At 38.7% G+C, this 26,073-nt stretch overlaps 4 protein-coding genes across 4 annotated transcripts in view; 2 read left to right on the plus strand and 2 right to left on the minus strand.

The window, feature by feature from the left end:
• Positions 1–13,446, minus strand: part of gatad2ab (GATA zinc finger domain containing 2Ab) — a 29,798-nt gene extending 16,352 nt beyond the window's left edge. The window contains exon 1 of the mRNA XM_061033434.1: positions 13,296–13,446. The gene's annotated coding sequence lies outside the window, so the exon portion shown is untranslated. The remainder of the gene's footprint in view (positions 1–13,295) is intronic.
• polrmt (polymerase (RNA) mitochondrial (DNA directed)) overlaps positions 1–26,073 on the plus strand; it is a 511,894-nt gene that overhangs the window by 448,123 nt on the left and 37,698 nt on the right. The window lies entirely within an intron of this gene.
• Positions 1–26,073, plus strand: part of tmem161a (transmembrane protein 161A) — a 398,404-nt gene that overhangs the window by 301,725 nt on the left and 70,606 nt on the right. The gene's annotated exons all lie outside the window — the stretch shown is intronic.
• Positions 16,863–25,523, minus strand: mau2 (MAU2 sister chromatid cohesion factor). The gene is made up of 18 exons (XM_061033436.1): positions 25,258–25,523; positions 24,868–24,951; positions 24,598–24,693; positions 24,366–24,460; positions 23,992–24,019; positions 23,656–23,811; positions 23,351–23,497; positions 21,733–21,823; positions 21,533–21,636; positions 21,288–21,365; positions 20,524–20,589; positions 20,316–20,399; positions 19,752–19,801; positions 19,557–19,634; positions 19,353–19,464; positions 18,513–18,603; positions 18,287–18,414; positions 16,863–18,148 (listed from the first exon to the last, which is right to left on the minus strand). Exons 1-18 carry the CDS (start codon positions 25,489–25,491, stop codon positions 18,074–18,076), a joined length of 1,797 nt encoding a protein of 598 aa, XP_060889419.1. The 5' UTR covers positions 25,492–25,523; the 3' UTR covers positions 16,863–18,073.

Here is a 26,073-nt window from a genome sequence, read left to right on the forward strand (position 1 = left end):
AAGAATGTGTGAACATATATCTACATTAAATTATGCACAACTATGGTTGTTTTCCACACACACACACACACACACACTGGTGAACTTGTAAATGTACCTTGAGAGAACTAACAAAAAAAATGCCACAATGCATCTCTTCTGGATTTTGGTGAGCACGTACAGACATGCATGTGTAATCCATTAAAGCCTTCTTTTTTGTATTAAGCCATTTGGTATTAACACCATTAATAAATGTAATTGACTGACCCCTGTATGACAAAAGCCCCATGTAGCTAATGATAATGGAACCCTTCTACATCTCAGTCAACCCTCTGTTCAAGTTTTAAGCACCAAGTCACATTTTCAACCACAAATGTTAGACGTATTAATAGAAAGAAAAAAGCTCAATGTTTTTATACTCTAGACAGGGATAGTCTTTCTGCCAAATTGCTTCCAAATGGTTCCTTCATAATCCTGTAAAAACAGAAGCCCATACCCTCGTGTGCAGACTGATATCACATTACATTTTGCAGAATAGGATGGCAGCAGGAAGTGACCAGAGTGGGAGAAAAAAAAAAGAAGCTTTAAGGTTGTAAAGAAATTCACATAGGAGCACATACTGGACAGGAGAACAAAACCGAGATCACTTAGGTCAGTGGTCTTGTGTTTCTGAATGGAAGGCTGCATCTGATAAATGTTCGGAGAGAGTGGGAGAGTGGGATTTGGAGGGGAACAACTGGTGGGACAACCTGTACACGACTTTGTAAACAATGGCTGTATAACATAAGGAGCATTGTCAGACATCACTGTCACTGTGTGCAGGAAACTCTCTTCAGTGAAACACTTCAGTGTGTTGATAATCCAGTCTGCATAGATGCTTAATCAGCTGGTGGCTGTGTATAATATCAATCAGAAACGTAAGGGCAGTAACCTTACAACCTGTTGGACAATGCAGCCGTAAACTCAGCAAAAAAAATGATGTTTAAGAGCCCAGTTTCACTCAACTTCAAAAATAGACTTTGAATCCATGGATCCATGAATCCAAAATCGAAAATAGATTCTGAATCTAATCGTGACTCCAATAATTGAATCGTGAGACACTGAAAGATTCCCAGCCCTACTAAACATCACAGCTAGCATGAACATTTCCACATTACCTTGTTAAGAAATAATTGTGGCCTACATCTGTTGGAGATCAGCCCCATTCATGAAATAAATCCTAATTCTATAAATCAAGGATTAAAACAGAATCTCTGACATATATTAAGTCTGTTTTCAGCTGCACCCCATATCACAGTTGAGAAGATTCATTGTGATGCAATGGATGAGAAGTTTTTCCTCATATAACTTAAAGGCAGGTTGGTAATTTTCGAAAACTAGCATGATTTTGAAAGTAGCATTCCCTCAGTGCTCCGTATGTACCCACCCCCTCCCCTCTGTGCTCCCTCTAAACCACGCCCCTCACTTACATGCACAAGCGCCATTGGTCCAGAAGCCGAGCTCAGCTCACGCTTTGAGTGTGGGCTCATGCATGCATGGGGTAGAGAACGGGCTGGGAGAAAGGGAGGCGTGATTGGTTCATAAAAATGGCACCTCATGCAGACATCGGTCGCAAGTTTTTACAGGCTTACAACTGCTACAGATGACGGATTTTCTTTGTTCCTTTTTCAGAGCACGAGTTATACATTTCTGTCAGGACCTAAAGACAATTTCAACCAAAATCTTAAAAGTGTTTCTGGAGAAAATTACCAACCCTTCCTTTTACTTATGCATATAGCAGGGCTGCACGATATTGGGAAAAATGTACATTGCAATATTTTTCTTTCCTGCGATATATATTGCGATATTTTTTTAAAGTTTACTGCTTCACTTTGTTCAGCTGAATTCTCCCCAAGTCTCCCTGAAAATGATGATTACAGACTCTCACCTGATGTTCCCTCCGCGACCAAATAATATAACAGGGATATTTATTAAATATATTAACGTGCTGCGCCCCTCCAGCCTACGCGCGCGAGAGAGACACACAGCAGGAGCGCGCACATACAGGCTGAGCAGACACACAATGGCTCACAGAGTTTGTCCTCCTCCTGCGTTTTGCCTTTTTTGTAGGCTTGAGTAATCAGTTGCCAGAGATGTGAATCAATGAAAAGTAATGTTTAGAGACATTTCTAGAACAAGCACAATGCATTCTGTGAAGATGGTCTGCCTTGGAAAGAGAAAAAGGGCGATTTCTTCAGGAAGCAAAGCAAACTTTAAGCAATGGATTACTTCGACATTAACCTGTACGACTGTTTCAAGTTTTATGGCAGCTCATAAAATCGTAAGGCATGGGAGGACGTGAAATAAACAATAAAATGGGCTATCAGAAGATCGAAACTTAGACCTCAAAAACAAAACCGAAAACCAGTTCTGACTGAAGATAAAGTTGAACGCACAGATCTGGAAGCCGCTGCCTTTAACCCCGAAAGTGTTAAATATAGCCCCTTATGTGATGTTAACTATAAGCAAACTGTCAGATTGTCAAAATCCCTGCTCCTAACAACAGTCGAGATGACAGAGCGCTGAGAAGGTGTTCTAACTATGAGAGCTGGTGCATGTAATGTTGTAAAATATATAAATGTATGCTCATTTAGATCTATTAGTAATGTGAATGGGCGTAGACAGGCTACATAAACTTAATTGAAAGGCTCAAATATATATTTTTCGGCTCCAGACGGATTTTTTTCTTCTTCACATTGCATGTCCTTGCGATGTGACTATTGCGCATGCGCACATTGCGATGACAATGCTGAAACAATATATCGTGCAGCACTAACGTATAGGTCCTGCTTTGTTAACAGGTGGGCGCCAATATCGATGCAACCCATTAATTCCTCACAGGAGCTTTAAGGGCACACTCACTTAATCACGATTGTCCCCCCCACCATTCCCTCGCAGGCCTGCACTCACACTGCTCATGGAATAAACGGGCCTGAGCACGGTTACCTCTTGTACATAACATCGTAATACAACACGTGAATGGACTGACGTAATTATGAAGCACGCTTAGTTTATAAGACAGGCGGACTCAAAAAAAAATAAAGGGATGCGAGGACATGAGACCCATTGCTATTGTTGAGGGTGAAGGCTTCTGTGAAATGGTAAATACTTTCCATTCAGGATACACCCTTCCATCCAGGACTACTTGACTGACTTGATGGAGAGGAAGTATGTGGCTACCATGCACAAAGTAAAAAGTGAACTAAAAGAAAAGCACATCCAAACTATCCCTACACAGAATTTTATTTTGGAGAGATTCTTGAGGAGCAATGCTCTAAGTGCCATGTTAAAGAAATGTTTAATGAATATTGAAATGTTAACAAGAAATGTTTTGATATCCTTATTGTGTGAATAGTTACACTGATAAAGTAATGTGAGATAATCGATAACTGAAAAATGAATCGTTAGATTAATGGAAAAATGAATCGCTAGATTAATCGTTTGGGACATCTCTAATAGAGAGGCAACAGTATTGATTTCAATCTGTAACATAACCAGCTAAAAACTCCCCACAGCTTTAAGTCCCCACAATCCAAAAGTTATGAAAGCCAAAAAATAGACTTTTCTTAGTTCAACTCAGCATTACATGAGTAACTGAACTAAATGATACACACAGAGGTGGAACTTCTCCAGCTACGGCTTCAGCTTTTTCAACATACATTAAAAAAAGCATGATCATCTCGTCATGACGTTTTTGATACTGTTTCAGTGCTAATATTGTGCTCCTCCTAAAAGCTAAGGTGGATGTGAAATGTGAACAAATGATAAGTGGATTTGTTGCAGGAGAGGTTTGAGAAGTTAATTCCATTTTTTCTCCCAAAGTAAACAACAATAAAGGCTCTGTGCTGAAACTGAAAATGAGAGCATTCAAAGGCCCCGTGTCAACCTAACGTTTTTTCTCAGTGCCAGCATCTTTTTTTTAAAAGTTGTTTTCAATGATTAGAGGTGGTTTGCAGCAGACAGCAGCCGCCTGGATGAAAAGCGCAGCGACCGGCGCGCTTTTCCAAATGTATGATATTCCCTGTATTTTAGCCTCCTACGGATAGTGTCTTGTACACATATCCCCTTCCCTCATGTCTGCTGGGGTAAAAAACCAATCTCAAATATAATCCATGCAGTAAAAAGTAGGGGTGCAAACGAGCATTAAATAATAATCGGTTATAAAAAAAATGTAAACGATAATCGTTTTGTAGTCCACATTTTTGTAAATCGTTCTTGTTGCATTGTGGGTTCTAGGATAGGCCTAATTCAAAACAGAAAAAAAGGAGCACACTCAAACAGAAATAAAATTTCAGGTGCAGGAGTGCAAAAAGAAAATAGATGACAAACAAAGCGCTGATAAAGGCTCTGTGCTGAAACGCGTCTGTTGTTGATCCGTACGCTGCTACCCTAACAAAAATATCCCTTTAATTTACCCCTTTATGAATTCACAATGAACAAAAAGTCCCAAACAAACAAAATGCAATATGATCTAAGGAAGTTCAGTTCAAATTGTCTTTTTAGTCCACAGAAAAAGAAAGACTTTCACTTTGCGATTACCGCTTTACCCCCCCATGATGTTTGATCATCCAGGACAGAGCAGCATAACTAGATGTTTTTCTATATTTTGGAAATTTAGATGATTATTCTTTTAATAACTACAAAACGGAACAACCTTATAGGGAGAAATAGCTCATAGCGGACGGACGAGCGAGATTGAGCGAGTGGTGTCATGTCATGGTGAAAGATGAAACAGACAGACACTTAAATCGTTCACCTGTTCTATTGTAACTTAATTTACCAGAGTAAAGAACGCTCTACACTGCAGACTGTAGTCTTTGTTAACAGAATGTGCCTAAACATGCACAGGACACTTGGAAAACACACTAAAGGGCATATAAAACCAGAAAAAGCATAATATGGGACCTTTAAAACGGTCATAAGATACGTCTGTGTGAATTTTTATTTGAGTTTTGCTGTCTGTTGAAGTAAGAAATGTCCTAATTTGAACTTTAATACAAAGTAGGCAGCCTATTACTAACAATTATTAAAATCCCAAAGATTAAAATGAATCAATAGATACAGTCGGCATCGCGTCATAGCTGGGGGCGGGGCCTCCCGTGGGGGAAAAGAATCACAGAAAAAAAAAACTACAAAACGATTACTCGCTTTAACAATGGGAATAGTAATTGATTAGAGAAAATGTTGCGTTTCTGCACAGTAAAAAGTAACGGAGCCGTGTCGGTCATACAGTGGCCGTTGTCAACAAACTGTTGTCATAGAGACAGGACAGACTTGCAGTGCTTTTCTTCTCAGAGCACAAACGCTTTATGTAAACACTCCCGACCGTACAGCCAGCACTTTTCTGCCCCGAAAAACCGCTAGGTGGACATGGGGCCTAAAGTAGCCTATATAGTCTGAAGTATCAATTGGAGGCCTTGGCTTCCCTATCATTTTGTATATAATGAGTGCAGTCAGCTATTATTTGATGTTACAGATATCACTTAAAAGGTAGAGTTCGTTGATACCAAAGATTTTTGAGGAGACCCCTGCATGCCACAGTTAGAAACCAAATTCTATTTTGGAGTAATAATGGTGCACTTTAAAGTATGATTTGTCATTTTCCTCCAAAAGCTGCATGACATCAGTCTTGTCATTCACCCATGCAACAGATATATGGGACAGCAGCAATGTCAGTGAACTTCAGGAATGATAATGAGGTCATTTTTGTCCCTCATATGAATGACGTAGTACAAGACGATCAATGCAATGTGTGGAACACCTCAAAGCTCTGTGGCACAACGTCCTTTTCCCAAAAAACTGTGTCGGCTACTTCACACTTCTGCTGATGAATTGGGGTCAGACTTCCAAAGTCTGTGTAGGTGCAGCTTATTTTGTGATTGTTACAGCAGGCATAATAACAGTGCATTAATGAAATACATGAACACGTGATCTGCCCAAAACAGCATTGTGAAAGGGAGTTAAGTAGCACAGTCTGACTGGCAGTTACCGGTAAGTTGCCAGTCAGTCTGTTTGCTGCACTCAAGAGTTCAAAAGTTGCCATGTCAGCAGTGGCTACTATAAACTGTAAAAGAAATAAAGGACGAAGCCTGAGTGACGTCAACCATTGGTTACTGCAGGGGGCTTTGGAAGCCCATGTGTGGCAGTCGCCATGCTGGAAATGCTGTCTCAACTGAATGACAGGCTGGGAGCTGAACGGTTTTTAGACCTCTTGACAATTTGTTACATCAGGCCCACCCCTCAATCACGTCAGCCACATGCCTAACTATGCATATCCCGTATCAGTCATAACATCAAAACGGATGATCGTTAGATGTGTCTGTGTCGATGAAGACAATAACTCATCAAACCAAACTGTTTCTTTTTTTTCAGACTGTAAACATGTTCATTTCTGCTGTAAATTCAGGCATTTTTGAACGGGGTCGTGTGTATGTGACTTCTGGGTCTCTTTGAGCCAGCCTCAAGGGGACACTCGAAGAACTGCAGTTTTTTTGCACTTCAGCATTGGGTTCACTTTTCAAAACCTGAGGTTGCCGCTTGTTGGCCACAGAGTGGAAGCAATTGTTGCAGGCAGAAAGGAAACAAAAACTACTTTTGAAATGTTAAACACATAACCTGTAAATGTGAAGTCTTGTTTATGCCAGACGAGATGCTACCTTAGGACATACTGAACACGAAGGCTGTCCCTTGTGCACAGACATGCTAGTGGAACTAAACCGAAGCATGTTTGGAATTAACATTATCTAATGGTTTCTTTTCATTACCGTATCACCTATTTGTCACAGCTCTAAAATTATGGGGATAAGCTTGGTTGTAGAAATCAATGAAACCACTGACGCAAAATCGAATAGTTACTAGTTGTAGAAGTGGCCAGTCAGACTCAGACTAGCAGGCTGTTTCCCCAGCTTAAAGTGATTGGAAAAGAAACAGTGTACTTCAATTTCCCTTTGGGATTAATAAAGTATTTCTGATTCTGACTGACATTCATTGCTAATAGTAGCTAGGTTGATCCTAAAGTATTTGAAGTGCATCTGAAACTTCAGGTTGGCTTCATTTCAAACCATGCTTCATCGTTCCTTAAATGTATTTTTCCTTTAATTGTTAGGTTGGTCACGTTGTAAACACCTGTGCTTAAGTCAATATGAAGTCCAACAGGGTAAACAAGAAACAGCCAGTCAAACATTAAAAGATTCCTCTCTTCCAGCTCCAAGAGTTGCCTGAGGCCTTTGGGTGGGACCCTGTGGACAATATGACTACTCCTGTCCTCTGGCATCTGATGCAATAAACAAGGAAACTGACTGAACAACGGAGAGCTCTCAAAAAACAAAAACACATTAAGATCATAAAAACACAGTGTAGATCTTCTACAGAAAATCTATTCCAGATCACATTTCTGATGACAAACCAAACAAACAGGCCGCCCCGCCATACCCCTCTGATCTCCTCATACCTTGTATTCCATCCCATGATCTTTTGGAATACAGGGAACTGGTCTTCATTCAGAGTTTAAAAAAAAAAAAAAACCTACAACCTTTCTTCGACACCAGACAGTTTTAAGCCCCGTTTACACATTAACTACTGAGATTTAAAAAATAAATTTCAAGAGATATTTGCCGGACATTTTTTCCCCACACAATACAGTGTTGAACACGCTCTCACAACTCAAAATACTCTCTTTGGTTTGGTGGTGGTGGTTATGGTGTTAGTGGCAGGGTTGAAGGAGGAGGAGAAGTCTGTCGTAATGGCCACTGTTTCTGAGGTAATGACCCTGCAACTTGTGTGAGGACATTTCAATCACAATAGTAAAAATCATAATACTGTTAAAAATGATTATCTCTGAATGCTGGTGGCGCATTGGTTAGTGCGCGCTCCGCTCTCTCTCCCTGATTTCTGACTCTATCCACTGTCCTATCTCTACAATAAAGGCACAAAACGCAAAAATAAATCTTTGAAAAATATATATATATGATTATCTCTATCTCCACTAGGCAGCAGTATGAGCAAGGTAGTCAAGTAAGACAATGTGTCAATGGTCAAATAGACATGCCCAGTCATTCATTTAGGTGTATACAGCGCAAGTCTCCTGCCACTAGAGAGAAGCATTGTTTTGTAACTAACCGGCATAAAGCCGGTAAATACCGACTAACTTAAACCCTGCTGCCTCTTTTGGGACTACTTTGCTTGCAGAGCTGTCGCTGTTGGCGAACCCACACACTTATCGAACCTGTATGCTAAAGATGCTACAAAACAGTGTCGTCTCAAACTTTAAACCTCACCAAGCAGCTCAGTGGAGTGGCAGACACCAAGACCTCTCCATGACACACAACATGTTAGCATATAGGCTAGCTGGTTAGCCCTCTTGTAGGACAGTGATGAGCTTCTAAATTATGTTATATAGCGTTAGCATTCATAAGAGCAGTCGAACGTCACTCCCGGCTTGCCAGAGCAACCAGGCCCCCGTTTGGGTGAAAACAAGCCCTGAGAATGTATCGGCGGTAGAATAGAAAACACTTCTAGCAGTGGGATTAAATGCTATTGCCTAGCTTTTTGTACTTTAAACTATTTTAAAAACACAAAGAACAAAGGAGGGTAAAAGAAGAGCTCTGTGTGTTAGGACTGAAACTAAAGTTAAAGTGGTAAATTGTGGGACCGCTGTCGTATTCCTGCTGGCTTTAAGGCAGCGATCGCTCCGTGACAGCAGCGAAGTCTATTACCTGATTCTTCATACATTCATTCACTAACGTATTAACAACGTTTCAACTGTCACGTCACATAAATATGTTGGTGAAAATGTCTCTAAAGGAAGGAACACTACACCAAATCCTCTTACTATAAAATAAATGTCAAAATAAAAAGTTTGCTAGCGTGATACAAAACCTCCTCGTTTCACCCCACTCGTCAACATTCACACTCACGTATAAATTTTTTTTTAAAAAGGTATTAAAATCATCCAGGTGACATTACTATGTTAGTCTTTTCTAAATCAGCTGAAAACCCAGAGTTTATGTCCGTTTTTTCTCTTAACTACACATCTATAACCACTCCATACAGCTATGAACACTGTTATGAGTTTATGACTCCTGATCACAGTATGTGCTTGTTTGACCAGTTTGACGGAGAGAAACTGAAAAGACACTCATGTTCACGTTTAAGTGTTTATTTTATAATGTTATGATGCCGATCTCTGTTCACAAATGTCATATTTTAAATGTTTACATCACTGGTCATCGGACTTAGGCTCATACTTGCCGTTTTTAAGTTATCAGTTTTCACATTTAAGCCTTTAAAATTGGTAAAGACTTTTCCATTAACCGCCATTCATTCAGATGGAATGATTTCACCCAGAAAGGGGCGGGGCTGGCATCGTTTGGGCAAAGTACCCGGATTGGTTGCTCTCATGAATATTAGTAGTGTGTCAGCATTATCCCCATCGTGCATTGTAAATAGCTGAAGCATATTAGAACATGTTACATCTAACACATTTTTTAAGCTACATTAGTTAAATAGTTACATAGCCAGCAAAAAGGGAAACCCTCAGCATAAATAAAATGAAACACAACAGCGCCCATAGTGAACTTAATGCTCCTGGATCAATATGAATAAATGTGATTGGGTTGCTTAAGTTTTTTTAGTGACAATGGCCTGATAATAGACTTAACAATCTATTCTATTCATAAAATAAAACATGGGCATTGTGCAGGGCAGGTCTATAATGCCTAATGTAATTTGTGCTAAATGCTATCAAACTTTAATACATCAACATGGACCCAATTAATATAATGAATGTGTCCAAATAAATATTTACATAACTAATTTGCCCTGATGAAGATTAGATAAAAGTGTAAATATTAAATATTAAAAAGTTTTAGTCAGTAAAAGGTTTTTAATAATAATCTGTGAATTCCAAAATGTGACCAATCCCTGTAGCCATCCTATTTCTGATCATTAGGTATTGAGTATTGAACCAGTATCATTTCAGCTTAAGTATCGTTTCAGTAATGAGTATTTTGGTATCGTGACAACACTAGTTCACACATGCACCCATCACAGACAACATCGCCTAGTGTGCAGTGCACTTTCACTTTGTAGCTCAGTGCCTTCTTACTTCAAGCCTTGCCTCTGTTTCAATGATCCTTCCTTCCAGTAGCTTGATGTTAGTCTAAATAAAAACTAGACTTGAGCTAATAGATCATGACCAGCAGCCATCAAGAATACTGTGAACAAAATCTTACTTCATGTTTCTTCTAACCTTTCAGGTAGAGGAGCATCCAGAATGTGTTTTTACTCTCTTACTTCTCTGTGCTGGCCCCTTGGCTGCCCTGGGACCTCTCTCTCTCGCTCTCTCTCTACCTCTCTCTCTCTACCCTGGCTGTCGGTGCATGTGTCATGATGTTTTCAACTCGATCTATGTCCTCCAAGAGAAACAGCCTCTTCCCTCGTCTTTCTCTTTCTCCCTTGTGTGTATGTTGTCCATTCCTCTCTTCTTACATGTGTCGGTTTCCTTTCACCTATGTTTGTGTGTTAAGTGTTGTCTCTACGCTCACAGGGCTCCTTGTGGAGAGGTCACTTACACTTGGAGTTACTCGGTATCCTCTTTGATACAGATTCTTTATTTTTGTTTAAAATATATATTTTTAAGAACTTTGAATTGTATTAGTTTTATTCTAGAATACGTGTATGCTTGTCCTAAAAACAGGTATCTCTCCTCTGATGCGTTTCTATTATTTTCCTCATTTAAATATTTATCTTTCCTTCATCAAACCTCCTCTTCCTTCCTTTAGGCAAATGTAAAATATTGGGCCAGATAAATAAAACTGACTTGACTACAACAATCCAACCATAGTCAGTCAAGCATCCATTCACTTTAAAAATGTTAGATCAAACTTCAAGCACTTAATAAATTGAAGCTAGAAGTAACAAACAAAACAGAACTACAAACTGAACCACCACAAAATAAAAGAGGTTGATTCTCCATCGCAGCATCGTCTTTTACTTTTATTTGATAGACAACACGTTCTTAATAATTCTACTTATGACATCCCTATGGCTTAATCCTTATCTTTAAGATTTTAAAGTACAATGCAGGTCCATTATCTCACAGCAGCTACTGTCTAGCTGAATGATTGTGTAGACTTTGTAGTCTTAAAAGCATTTCCTGTTAACGTCCCACAACGACTGGGCGTCTTACAGTGAGCTACACAGATACTATTGTCACAACAACATTCGAGATTTGGATGCATTGAAAATATAATAGCTATGTCATAATACATTCCAGAGAGCTATCACACGTGTAGGGTCTAAATTAATGTAATTAATGAAGGTAAGAAACAAAGACTGTTGTGGGGATTGTTACATTCACATGTATTACAGATGTGATCTCCATTCAACTTTCACATGCATAACTTTTACTTAAAAGTAACAACTAAACTAAAATAAAAATGGAAGTGTGTGCTTCACTTTCACCAGGATTGTCAGCACAATATCAGGATTGAAGAGCACAACTTGAACCGAATGAAAACCATAATAAACTGAAAATTAAGGCAAGGTACCTTTGAGCAAATGACAAAAGAAAAATAAGAAATTGTAGCGAGTAAAGGGAAAACTATATGTGTATTTTAAAGTTTTCGTCATGATGAAGCAGAAAAGAGTGGATCTTAAGTCATGCCCATCGGGTTACATCACTCTCAGGAGAATTGTTCATAAGAGCCCCCCCCCCAAGGCAAACCTAAGGCCCATCATAAAATGAAAAGCGACATGTGTCCACCGTCACTAGCCAAGGGTACCAACAGTCTGCTAGCTCTATAAGGAGGACACTTGCTCTAAGGGGACAGGATACTGCTGCTCAGCTTAAAAACACCTCAAAGACAGGTGGAACACTGAACTGACATAAGGTGTCCACTGAAACGATATCACCCATGGTTCATAGCTTCTCATAGATGTAGTATGAAGTAACTAAGCCACAACATATCTTAATAATTCAAGATATCTCACAAATAATGTATCGCCTGTTTAACATCACATGATTCAAATCACAAGATGCCTAACTTGAACGTGAAATGAACGGCGCAGTGGTAGTAGATCCCTTAAAGAGCAAGACATCTATTTACATAACATAACGTGGTGAATCTGAGGTGCACAAACCTTATAATTCAGAACAACCACAAAGTATGGCGTTCAGTTGTCTACAGCCTGGCGTAGGTGATCGTGGACAGACACACACACACCCAAACGGAGGCACCACCGTCCACCATTACGCCTCCATAAAAAAAAAAAAAGGCTTTTCACGGTTCAGCTAATCTGACAAAGTTCTGAGATCAATGGCTCATAGAGCTGTAACCATCCACATCCACGGCTAACAACAGGAGTCGTCTTAGTGTCAAAACTGGATATCCATAAACTTTACAGTCCCAACTTTGCCCAAAATAAAAAGCTACCAATTTCCACCAAAAACCCATCAACAACAACAAGCTACCTCATGCTAACGTTAACTTGGCTTGCCAACAACAACCTGTCCATCTGTCCAGGCTACCAAAAAAAAAAAAAAAACACACAGAAGCTAACTGAGGCGAGCTAACAATTATGATCATCAGAGATATAAAAGTAACGTAGCTCAACACTGTCACATACGCTTCCCCTTGACCAAGTGAGCATAAAAAGGTTATGATGTGTCGCTTGGATTTCTGTTTCGCTTCCAAATAGCGATACACGACAAGACAATGAAATCGACCCCGTCTCTGTTAGGTGCTAGTGTTAAAAGGCTAGGTAGCGAGCTATGTTAGCATGCTAACGCTAACTCCCTGGACACTCAGATCAGACATTCGCTGAAATTATTCACAAAGGCGTTAATTACGTAAACTGTGACATATTTGTCTGCTAGTTTCCACCTTTAGTTACACGTTTACAAAAACAACAACTTGAATTATATTTCACTACGGGTGCATACTCAAACAAGTTTGCCGGGGGAAGTTAGTTTTAATATTGCTCGACTTTTTGAGGCGGTCTGTTCTTGGCAGCCTGCACTCTGTAGGTGTGTGTGTGTGTGTGTGTGTGTGTGTGTGTGTGTGTGTGTGTGTGTGTGCGTGTGTGTGTGTGTGTGTGTGTGTAGCAGAGCGACAACTGTTACCTTCACTTTAGCCGGGATCAAGCTATGCTAGTTAGCTCAACTTACGGTAGCTGGAGCTAACACCAATAGAGAAACTTCCCGTCGTCGTCATAATTTGATTGAAAAATTGAATAATGAATGAGTTGATTACGATAACGAAAATATGTGAACTTACGGAGTCTAGGAGGAGCCTGATCGAGTTCCCCCGCGATTTTCAGATGTTTTTCTGCTGGTGTTTAACTGGCTTCGGTGTAAAAAAAAATCCCGGGGATCCCCTCTCTTCTGTCCGCTGCCACTCCGGTTGCCAGATAATGTAATGAGCCACCACAGGCGGCGTCATGCTGCGTTCATACACACCTCGGAAATGTTAAGTTTAACAACTGATGGGATGGAAAAAGCTGTGTTTGTGAATTGTACACGGAAAGCACTGTCGAGAGTGGAAAAACAAGACAACAATTGGATGGGAATCCAAACAGTGCAAATAAGTAAACACCACTTTTTAATTGTGTTATAACCTTTACTTTGGGAAATACATTTGATTGGATTTTATTAGATACATGCATATGTGACAATGATGGTCTTGCTGGAGACAGAACCTCCCCAGGTCTAATCCATAATTGTTAAATAATGATTAAAATAATGTATACATTTTTGCAGAAGGAAAGTATTCCTACACGTCTTGCAGTCTTAAGATCGCTGGAACTGCAACACAAGATATATTACCATAAAATGATGCAAAATGTTACTGTGACCCTTTAATTTTATTATGTTTTACTGACTATTCAGTAAGTCACAACTATATTCCTACATCTGTGGTGTTTTTGAGTCCATACTATTCTGAGTTGGTGTGTGTATAAAAACTACTAACTAACTATTGTTTTAACTTATCTTTTCATATCGTACTTTCCATAATAGTATATTCTTCTTGGTCTCTACGTTTGACACATATAATTAGTATGTATATCTTATTAATAATACTAATAATAATAACTTTATTTATACAGCACTTTTTAAAAACACAGGTTTACAAAGTGCTTTGACAAACAAGAACAAAGCAAACTAAACCAAACAGAGAAGAACATAAACAACAGCAAGAACATAACAAATGCAAAATACTAAAAATAATTCAATACAATTCAACAGAAAAGAACCCATATTGCACGATACCCAACAGACATATATAACCCGACCATCACAAGAACCATGATAAGAACCCAGGCAAAACAAGAACCCAACAACACGAGCTGAGACCAAGAGGACCAAAGATTTAAAAAGATGTAAGAAACTAAAAGAGCTGAAAGCAAATAAAAAGATAACAGCAATAAGAAGGTAAGAGCAGTAAAAGAAATAGAAACAAGTGATTAAATTATTTTTAAAAAATTATAATATTAATAAAAATAAAAAGTTTATATAAATATAATCATAAATAGACAAAGTAAGTAAGATAAAAAAATTACCAAGTTAAAACATAAGAGGAGTTAAGATAAGAGCATAAATACGAGATAAGAGCATAAATAAAAGGACAGTAAGAAGTAAAAGAAGATAAAAATAGTATAAAACCAGTAAGAAAAGACATTAAGAAGACAATATCACATAAAAGCAAGTCTGTAAAAGTATGTTTTAAGAAGGGATTTAAAAGAATTGAGGGAATCTGCAAGTCTTATCTCCTCAGGGAGGTCGTTCCAAAGTCGAGGAGCCCTGACGGAAAAGGCCCGGTCACCTTTATTTTTAAGTCTCGACTTTGGGACGACCAGGAGGCCCCCACCTGAGGATCTAAGACTGCGGGCTGGCTCATATGGTGTCAGCAGCTCTGTTATATAGCTTGGAGCCAGCCCCATCCGTGCTTTAAAAGTAATGAGTAAAATCTTAAAATCGATTCTAAAACTTACAGGAAGCCAATGTAATGAAGCTAAAATTGGAGTGATGTGATGTCGTCTGTTACAACCAGTAAGAAGCCTAGCCGCTGCATTTTGGACTAGCTGGAGGCGAGACAGTGACTTATTTGTGATTCCGGAAAAGAGGGAGTTACAGTAGTCAAGTCGGGAGAAAATGAGGGTGTGGATGATCTTTTCAAGGTCTGGTTGGGTTAGTATTGTTTTAATTTTGGAGATGGTGTGTAGATGGAAGAAGCATGATCAGACAACTGTTTTGATATGGGATTCAAAGGTGAGATTGCAATCAAATGTTATTCCTAGATTTCTGGCAGTGGGTTGGACATTGGCGAATAAGGGACCGAGGCTGCTCTTTGAAATATGAGTGGAGTTTGGCGTGTTGAATACTATGATTTCAGATTTAAAATTGTTCAGTTGGAGAAAGTTTTGTGCCATCCAGCAGTTGATATCGTTTAGACAGTTTCTGACGTCCTCAGGTCTCAAAGGAAGGTATATCTGTGTGTCGTCTGCGTAGCAGTGAAAGGAGACTCTGTGGCGTTCAATTATTTGGCCAAGAGGCAGAATATAAATGGAGAATAACATTAAGGCTTATTTATGTGCATCAGTGTCTCTGTGTATACATGCACATTTGCCAAGTCCTCCTTCTTAATAGGTATTGCTGCCAAATAGTAACTACAGTGTAACTATACTGCTTATAAATGCTTCAAACTTGTAACTTTGCTCCCCAATTTTAGAAAAGAGAATGCCATCATGTAATATTTCTATTTAAAACATTTCTTCAGCTTATGGCATATTCTATGCTCAAAAGGTTGTTGTGCTAACAGTTCATTAATCCTGCACAACATGACATGGCAGATGAGGAAGACCAGAACTAGTGATTACAGAGTATAGACATATGAGTCTATCTGGCCTTCTGCCACCCTGATATGATCCTATGACGATCATACAGATCCTGCGGCAGCTCCAAGAATGATCAAGACAAGAGTTCCAAACTTAGCTCCTGCCTGTAAATATGTCTATTTATGAGGTACAATGCCGTCCTTGGGTTATGCCTTGATAGCCTGATCCAGAAGTACACAAATTGACACAAGTGAATCTTGTGATGTACAGTATATCTGGACTATAGAACTCATTAACCATATGGGATCACTTCAATGTCCACAACTTACTATTTGGTGCTGTTGTGGGAATCAATGTTCAGGTTATCAAAACTAACCTGGTGAATTATTATCCCTGTTAATAATTACCCCTGAATATCAATTTCCGTCATTCAGAAAAACCGCCTACAAGATGTGTAAACCAGGAAGTTAAATGGGAAAATGACCAGAGATCAATATGAAGGAGGTTATCCCCAGGGGCATGCAGATCTATTTTACATTTTAACATCTCATGCATTAAACAAGAAATAAAACAGAAGTGAACTGTTATAATCTAACTTGATACATTCTCTTTAAATATGATTGTGTTTAGACATAATTCAAACCAAAATGTGTTCATATTTTGTCTTGAAGAAACTTGTGTACAATTTCTTGCAAGCAAAACATTTGAAAACTCTAGCACCACCTAAAGGCGAAAAAAAACATCCTCATCACTGACTCAAACTGAAACTTGCTTACTCTGCAGTTAACTCACTTCTGTGCGTCATGCAGCTACCAGTATCACCGAGTCTCCTTTGTAACGTATTGCTGTGTACAACTTTAACAAGTCATCAAAGGGTTAAGAGGCCAAGTTCTCCTCCACTTGTCATGGTTATCAAACAACGGTGTGCCTGCAACCAGAGGCTTATAAACAACCTTCAGTCTAATAGAATAAAGTACTCAAATGAATGTATTAGTCAATAAAATACACAATTTCAATCAGATTTTTATTGGAAAATTATTGAAAACTAGGTAAGCATTAAAAACATGGGCATTGGATAGAATAGGGTATGGCTTGTACTTAAGCTTAAACTGTGTCAGTACAGAGTGCCTTAAATACCAAGCATTGAGATTTCTACATAGGATAGCTAAAAATACATATCACACTTTACTAAATTGACTTTATAAAATGTCACTGTACAATAAGGGTTCAACAAAGGGGCAAATCTATACAAACAAAGTGAAAAGAAACCCTTTAGTAGAACTATCAAGACAAATTAAAATATAACAAAATAAAAGACTTTTTGAATATCTGAAGATTAAAATGAGCTCAATGATTTGTAAAAATTAATACATCGAGAGAAAATTCATACAATAAGGAACTTCAAACAATACATCAGTTCAATGTGTCATTTAATGGGTATGTGGCACCTTCAAAACCTCTGAGGATAAAAATTCTGAAGTATTCAAACTTTGCTCATGAACGAACCGAAAGTGACGCATACTCTGGTCCATAGAGGAACTGCACGCAGTAGATTGTGCACTGTTCAAATACAATGCATACTGCCTATGTGAAACTTCTTAACTGATTGCGTGATAATATTTTACATGTCCCTATTCTTTCAAATATAGATATTGTGCAAAAAGTATCTACGAAGAATGTCTTATAAGGAACCCAGATCAGAAACTAATGTACAGGGAGTCCGCATCAGTAACTTCCATGCATGAAAAAAAAAGAAAAAAAAAAGAAGGATGCTTACAAACAAAAAGGCAAGGTGAAAAATATTTACCAACAGTTACAAAAATATCAACATGAATAAATTAATTTCCTCTGCATGCTCCCCTATCTACCTTTTTTGTTTTCCCAACAAATGGAAAAGAAACGTAGAGAAGGCCATCTTTCTCTGAGGCAGGGATTCCCCTTCACATGTCGCTTTGTGTCCTCCACTACTCCAATCCAACCCTCGTAGCGTGGTAGCATCTATGCCATCAGAGAGCATGAAATACATGTACAACAGTAGTTGTAGTTTGTTTTAACATTTGAAAATGTGATAGCAGACAATCAGGAAGCAATGTGTAGAAGCCAATAAAGTGAAGGCCTGTACTCTGTGACCTGCTACAGTGGTCTGATAGCAGGTTGTTCGGCACCAGTCTGTTTGCTTACAACGATATACAAGCTACCGTCATCTTAGACACGTGTTTTCTCATAGCAGGCTTGCTAGGCTGGTGGTTGGGCCGTTCTGGGCTTGAATCTGGACAGGGGGAGGGCCATCAGTCCACTGAAAAACAGCAAGAAAATACAGTGACGCAAGTATTAAAAAAATGGACAAACACATGAATCCAGCACTGCATTAGTGAGAAAAATAAGGATAAATGCAAGTTCAATTTCAAGAAGCAGGCCAATGTGCTCCACATACACTGATGAGGTTATGCTCAGGGAGGCTGCAGGCAGCGATGTGGTCCTGCAGCAGCTGCTGAGAGAAGTTCTGGTGCATCTGGGCCGCTTCATGGGCATCCATGGTGTTTCCAAGGGCCTTGTTCAGGTCTTTAGACAAACAAATGTGTAATGGCAAAGTTATAAGAGTGGATAACATAGTGCATATAAAGACATTGATTATGTTTTACCAATACGTGGTGGTTTACCTTTTAACAGGGCTGAAGACCAGAGCTGGACAGACATGTCAGGGATCTTGCTTGCCAGCTGCATGGCAGGTACCACCATGTTGTTGCTTTCCTACAGAGAAAAACAGCAACTATTAAAAAACGATACGGGTCGAGTTTTAAAAGCCACAATTAGTACACTTTAGGGTCTTAACTAGTCTTTAAATATATGCATGCCATTACATCCTACACACTCGGGGTATATATTTATGGATCATCCATGGGCATTAAACAGCAGTAACTGTGTTACAATTAATAGTTTGTACATACAAAATAGTAAATGATATGCACATATAAATGATATGTTCACACAGATAAATCTAATTTTTGCCTCAAACTAGTTATAAAAGTAAGAGAAAAGAATGTTTACAGTATTTGTGTTGTAATTGAGGAGGGAGCAGTGTTGTACACCAGACGGCTTCATGGAATTTGTTGCTTTGTCTTCTTACATGAGTAAGGAAGGAAGCCATTTAGCTTCAGTGGACCTCCCTCAGTGAATCACTCGTATCAAAGGGGTGTCAAAAAGTGTGGGTTCTGAACCTAACCAGTTACAGTTATTCTTTGCTGATAAACAGAAAATATGAGGCATGGCCATGACAAACTCTCGTCAAGTTAATTATATTACAAAAAGAAAAATGTGGTAAAAACAAAGACATTTTATTGAGTGAACAAGTTTTAATTTAGTGGAAAATGTATAAACGGTTTTATAAATTAAGTCCTAGCTACTCAGGACTAATCAAGGGAACAAAGATTAGGAACAGTAAACAAGGTGAAGTGTGCTTGTGTGAACACATTAGGCACAGTAGTCTGTCTTTTTCTTACTCTGTGGTTGCCCAGTACGTAGAAGATGTGACCCAACAGAACCAGGGAGCAGGCAGTCAGTCTGTTCAAATCCTCAGCATTAGACATCTTAAGGGTTTCCCTCAGGAAGCGTCTGAAATAAATGGAAACAAACATGTAAACATTTTTATGTGACGCATGAATATGGTTGGTTTGTTGACATAAATAAATTCCATTTTGTCATACTTTGCCTCGTTGTAGCGTCCTTGAAAGAAGGACAGTAGTCCCCTGATGTAGAAGGCTGCAGCACGGAGGCAATGGGAGCTTAATTAAAAACAAGACAGGAGGTTTTTTGTTTGTACCGGCTTAGACAAAATGCAGTCTCATATACGTTGATTTATTTTCCTGTTTCATTTTTATTTTTAATTAAATGCTTCTTACCTTACTGGAAAGTTATGGTCTGGATTTATTCTCTCCAGGAGGCTATACAGCTAAAGAAGAAATAACACAGGAAATACATTCAGTACATTTGGCTTGTTGTTTGGTTTTTTGACTCTTCTCACCTCTCCTTTGTTTTTTAATAAATGCTTTCCTACAACCATCACAACTTCAATCAACTTCCTGTATGGTTAAAAAAAAAAAAAAAAAGAGTGAGCCTGGAAAACTTTTTTTCTTTGTCAAAGTAAGTACTGTACGACTCTTTCTAGTTGAAATTGTAACTCGTTGGCACCATCTGGTGGTCAAACCATGCAACTGCAACACCGTTTCTTACTGCCAACCAACACTGAATCTATGGCTTTTCATGCAGCTCCTTCTTTTAACTTTCTGGCTGACTTATGAACAAACAACATTACATCTTTAATAAGCCATTAGCAGTGCTAATGTGTTTAACTCTACAATGAAGTAAACAAAAAATGCTACACAGTAACTAACCACTTCTATTTTGTGTGTTGTATCCATCACACCATAGTACAATTAATCTTGGCCCATTATTACTCAACTGACCTCCTGGTGTCTGTTTCCTTCCCTTATGTAGACACTGGCCAAGTTGGTTACAATGTATGTCCACAGTTCCTGGTGTGTGGTGAGCTGAAAGACATCAATAAAGGCATGTTTCACATGAGCACAGAGCAGCAGCAGCAGGGGAAAAAGGATGAAAAGACAACAAAGATGACTGTATTTGAGGAGAGGCAGCACATTGCTGTGTACTTACTCGCAAGGCTGTCGTAAACTGTGCCTCTGCATTATCCATACAGTTGACTGAGATACAGTATAGGCCCTTTGTTAAGAAAGAGTAAGAACAGAATGCCCGTTATGGATCTGGATTTGTAAAAGGAGTAAACTTTTATGAAGTCCCAGTATATATATACAAAAAAAAGTTTCTCTAAGATAACTGCTTATGGTGTTGTTTATTTCTCTCTGTGTTTTTATTTGTAGGGGTTGAAATAGTGTGTTACTTAACATGCATGAAAATTGTTATGATTGATTGATTCTAACCACATTGAGTTCCGTGTGATAATTTATCAGTTATTTCAAAACAAACTTGCAGGCTAACATAATTAATAATAGACTATGAATACATTAGGAGTGTAACGAAAAATACTTTCTTCTCGTCTTCAATTATCTGTTAACCGTCCAACACAAGATGTAAGAAAATCATCCCTAACAACATTTTCCCACAGGTTAGTATTCAAACATGAGTTGGTTTTAAGTTACAAAAACCTCCTTCATTGTAAATGTGGAATAAATTAAAATACAACTGTCTTTAAACTTGTAGTCTTATATACATTTTCTTTGCTGTGGTTGTTACTGTGTTACAGATTTGAGTAAAGTCAGAGTCATTTTGTTTGAATTGGAAATTGAAAGTGTTTCTAAACTTCTGATATTTTTGGCTTTGCTTGCTATAGTGATCCTTTTCAGGAACACACAGCTGTAGACACAAATGCACAAAGAGAGCTCAGATTTGGAAGTACTCACTAATAGTGTGTGAAGCTGAGCAGCGTGGTTGGTGAAGAGCCTGGGGGACTGTTGGCACAGCTGACATACCTGAGAGATCTGAATGGACAGAAGAGAGTCAAGTGTTCACTTCCAAAAGCTCACTGAAGAATGCTAATTCAGGTGTGTGACACGCTTTAGACAGAGCTGCTAAGGCTTCGAGCTTTTGTATCTATTATTTACAAAAGGTAAAAAAAAATCATCATGGATACAGGAAGAATCTATACCTCTTGTAATGCAGTAGCCTTGTGGCCTGTGACGAGTCGACACATGATGATGTGCTCCAGTAAAATGACTTGAAATGTGGAGAGGATGGGGCTGCAGTCCAACACTAAAACAGAGAGATACAAATAAACATACACAAATAAAGTGTCAATACTCAACATTATATCATTAGTCATAGTTATTACAGAAACAAGGAACTCACTCTTCAGTTTCTCTAGCTGCATCAGAGCCTTGTCTGTGTACTTCTGGGCCTTTTCCAAATAACCTGCTTGCATCGAGTGCATCACTGTGACCTGGGAGGTGACAAGACAGACAACACGTTGAACAATTTGAATCAAGACCCTAAATAAACACATGACAAAGAAAAAAAGATGTCATGAGTGCCATGGCAACTAAATCACTGCAACAAGGGCATTAGTGTCAAGTCTAGTAGCCTACATTTGTAGTCAAAGCTGTATTGACCAATCATGTATCAGCAGGCTCTGCTGTGTACTGGAGAACCACTCCGTGTGGACAGCACAAACCAGGCGGAACATTATCCAACTTAATGACCCAGGTACCATCATCAGTAATCTATCAATGATGTATTGATCGCTATGAACAGATATCTGGATATAGGTGCAGCTAACAATAAATTATAGATCAAACATTTAAACTTGAGCCACAAATCTGCTTGACGCTGTGTTGTTGTTAAGGTAATTAGTGATTAGAATTCCAGACACATCAGACGTGATCGATCCGACCGCCATTCAACAAACAAGCAATTCAATGTTGCCTTCTCCTCTTGAGGACATTCCTGACAAAGCTTGCATGTTTACTTTTTGAAAACCTGCATCATAACGTTGTTATTTTGGCAAACTTAATTCCTGTTAATTGCAAGTAAATCCTGAGCACCTTTTTTTTTTGCTCATACGGCTGAAGTGAGTGGTTGGGAAGCCACCACGTAACTCATCTTTAAGCATTAAGAAGCATGATCACACGCGCAACCTAGAATGAAAATGATATAACATTCTCAAAAAACCTTACCTGTTGTTTTAGTGGCTTTAAGTATTTGAAAAAAAAAAAAAAAGATATCCTCAACATTGAGAAGCTCCAATAACTGCAGTGGACACTGGCACACACTTTATCCTGAGGTAATGACATTTTCTTTTGTAATCAGAGGCACATTTAAAGTTTGTGTTTTATTGTAGCCATGGCCTACATCACTTATTAAATATATATTATATTTGCTAAGTTGTCAGTTGGTGAATAAGGTAGTCTTTATTGAATTCACAATCAGAATCCAAAGACCGTCTTTGGCCCAAACATTTGATTCTTTGTGGCCGACTGGTTCATGACCTAAAAAAAACATTTGCACCTATCGCTGAAATGCCAAACAATGTTATTGAAAATGTTTAATTAAACTACTATAAAATGATTTCCATGAACAGTTACAAGACAGAGAAGTGTTTTCTGAAAACTAGACTGAAATGCATCAAGATGTACAGCGCATACTCGACAACACAAACGAAAACCACCGATAATAACTAAAAACAAGAACAACTGCTGTGTTAAGCTTTTGTATTTGAAGTTAGCATTCAGATGTGTAATTCTCTGATGCTCTTATTTCACAGCAGAGCAACAAACACTTTCAGAGGGAGGCTCATTAGCAGAGGTTCGACTTTGATAATTGCATTGTTTACTTTTTGTTTCTCCACTTCATAGAGCAGTAACATTACCCACAGTGGGGCACAACCTTAAGTAATAACAGCACAAGTGTCAATTGTTTTATCATAGCTTTTAGGGACTTAAATATTGCAAGGAAAAAGAAGTGGCATTACCAAATAGACGAGGACACACATGTGCTCCTTGGGAAGCCAGTGGAAGAGGTCAGCTGGGTTGCTTGGCAGAATCTCATCATCGTGGAGTGTAGAAATGGTCTGGATGCACTGCTGCAGCTGCTTCAGACAGGGCTTCACACTCTTTACCTGGGGACACATGGGCATGACAAAACATCTGATTCAAGATCCAAGTAGTTTGACACAACCAGACCTTAAAATGGGTTTATCATTTCTAAGTCGAATTACTGCATGAAATCATCGTTGGCATAAACGCTGATCAACAAGTTCCCTGTGAGTTCACAAACCTGTCCAGCATCCAGGTAGTGTGTGACTTGTAGAACCAGGAAGAAGACCCTGAGGGACTCCTTCTGGATGGGATTTCCCTGCCAGTTTTCAACAATAGTTCCGCACAGTGTGAGCAGAGGATGTACCTCCCCAAGCTTCCTCTCCATTAACAGTAACTAGAAAAAAAAAAAAAACACCATGGCCTTACACACTCGATAGAATCCAATGCTGTCTACCATCATTGTCGTTGCTGATGTTCAAAACAACCACTATTACTGATGTATAGGTATTAGGCTTTTAAGTTATTGTTTTTACACACAAAATCATGCAAGAGGAGCATCGCAAGGTGTACTTACCATTCCTTTACTCAAGAGAAACAATGCCCTGAAAGCAAAAAGGAGAAAATTTAAAAGAAGCTTTAATCAAGTTCTCCAAATCAATCATTTTATTTATTACCACATTTGTGTTTAAGAATGTTTTTAAAGCATTTTACTTTAGAAACGGATGGACAACAGATAGCACTAATATATACAACCTGCAATAAGTACATTGTGTTTTTATTTTGTAGAGGATTGTTGAGAATGAGGTGTCACAACAAAGTATAGTCACTGACACTGAGATTTTTTGCACCCTTAACTAATAATAATGTTTATTAGTGCAAATTGAGGCTGTCATATGTCAACAGCTTTCTAATATGCAGTCAACAGAGGATTGAATGACATTTCCTCACCTGGTATATTCTGACCCAACCACTCGGGCGTACTCGGCTCCAACACCCAGCAGGTCACATGCTGACACCAAGTCTTTCTCCAGAGTATGAAGTTGCTAAAAGAGTCAAATAAAGTAAAATAAGTCAAACTTAAAACACTGAGAACAACCAACTGTTGGACATGCACTTTAAAGAGTCTTGAGTGAATGTCACCACTGAAGGGACATATTTACAAAACAGCACTTCTACATACAGCCAACTGGAACAACAGCCTGCAGTGCCAGTAAGGTGTTTGTTGTGATATCTGGATAGCCTTCCGCAGTAAGGGTTTTGCAGAGTCCACCAAATTCTGGAAAATTAATGAAAAGAAATATTAAACACCAATGTATACACTTCAATGAAAAACACATCTTAGTACGATTCCCCCATTGTGAATGAATGGAAGAAGCTAACTTGGTATAATTTCAAGCTTGTGAAAATATCTGACTTTAATTACTTCCAATTAAATGAAAAATGTGCTTACCTGTTGGCAGAAGAGTTCTGACAAAATGCTGGCGGCTTCAAATTTGACATCTTCAAACTGAGGGACTTGTTGAGATATAAACCACTGGAAATAAAACAAACAGAATAGATATCGTAAGTGTAAGCTTTTTTTTTTAATGAATCAATTAATCTCAACAGCGGTACCGCGTTATTTAGCAAACTAAAGAAAACATGAAATCAGTTTACTCGGGACGAACACCGAAAGAATACGAGGGGAAAAAACGTATCGGTAACATGTTTAACATATCCAACCTTCCTCGATAAAAAGCTATTAAAAGATCCCTTCCTTCACTTGTTTCATAGCTAGAGGCCTACACTTTTCCCCCTATCCGCTGCATCCCCGCTCTTTCCTAGATCAAACGTCCCTCACCGCTTTCTCCAAGTGGCTACGTGCCAGCTCGCTGTTCTTGGTGTGGTGGTAGAGAACCGAGCCCAGCTGAAGATGTGTCCGGGCTTCAATCCGCTGTGGAGGTTTAAACTGAAACACTGCCTGTAAACAATGCACACACAATCGGATTTTGGGCGGACTAGAGGTTCGAAAATGCTCCGCAAAGCCGAGAAGGGCGAGGTACCAGCGTTCCGGGGCCTCTACGTTTGACGCCATTTTCCACGACAACAACAAGTTTTTCAGCGCTACAGCCAGACTCCCGGGTTGCCAGGTTTGGTCATGTAGTACAAACGACCAAAAGCATGCAAACTCAGAGTGACTCTCTTCTGTATGCTTGTATCTGTTTAGTAAACATTAAATGATAAAAGACTGATAATTGTTGAAAGGTTTTTTTTTTTATTTCATTGAGTAAGAATATTTGTCAAAAGCACATCTCTTAAAGACTAGATTATTTTAACAGAAAGAAAAAAAAATCATAAAAATAAATTTTTCGTCGGGGGTTCAAGTTTGTTGATTGTTTCTCGAATTTTAGGCTGTAAAAATATTAAACTTTATAATAATATTTTTGTTTTTTTACGGTCAGTTTTCGATTGTTTTTTTCTCACTTCTCTCAGTATAGTGTAAGGTTTAAGATGCAAAATGCACAGTAACATAATGCATGCTGACTTGCAGTTTACTATTTGGAGACCCATTGGTCACCACCTTCATTAACACCAAGCTATGTCTGAAGGGTAAATAAAAGGTCAGTCATTCATAAGTTCAAATGTACTAAACATCCTCTATCAATTGAACATTCTA

The sequence above is a fragment of the Labrus mixtus genome, chromosome 3, assembly GCF_963584025.1.
Source record: "Labrus mixtus chromosome 3, fLabMix1.1, whole genome shotgun sequence".
In the NCBI taxonomy this organism is placed as follows: Eukaryota; Metazoa; Chordata; class Actinopteri; order Labriformes; family Labridae; genus Labrus; species Labrus mixtus.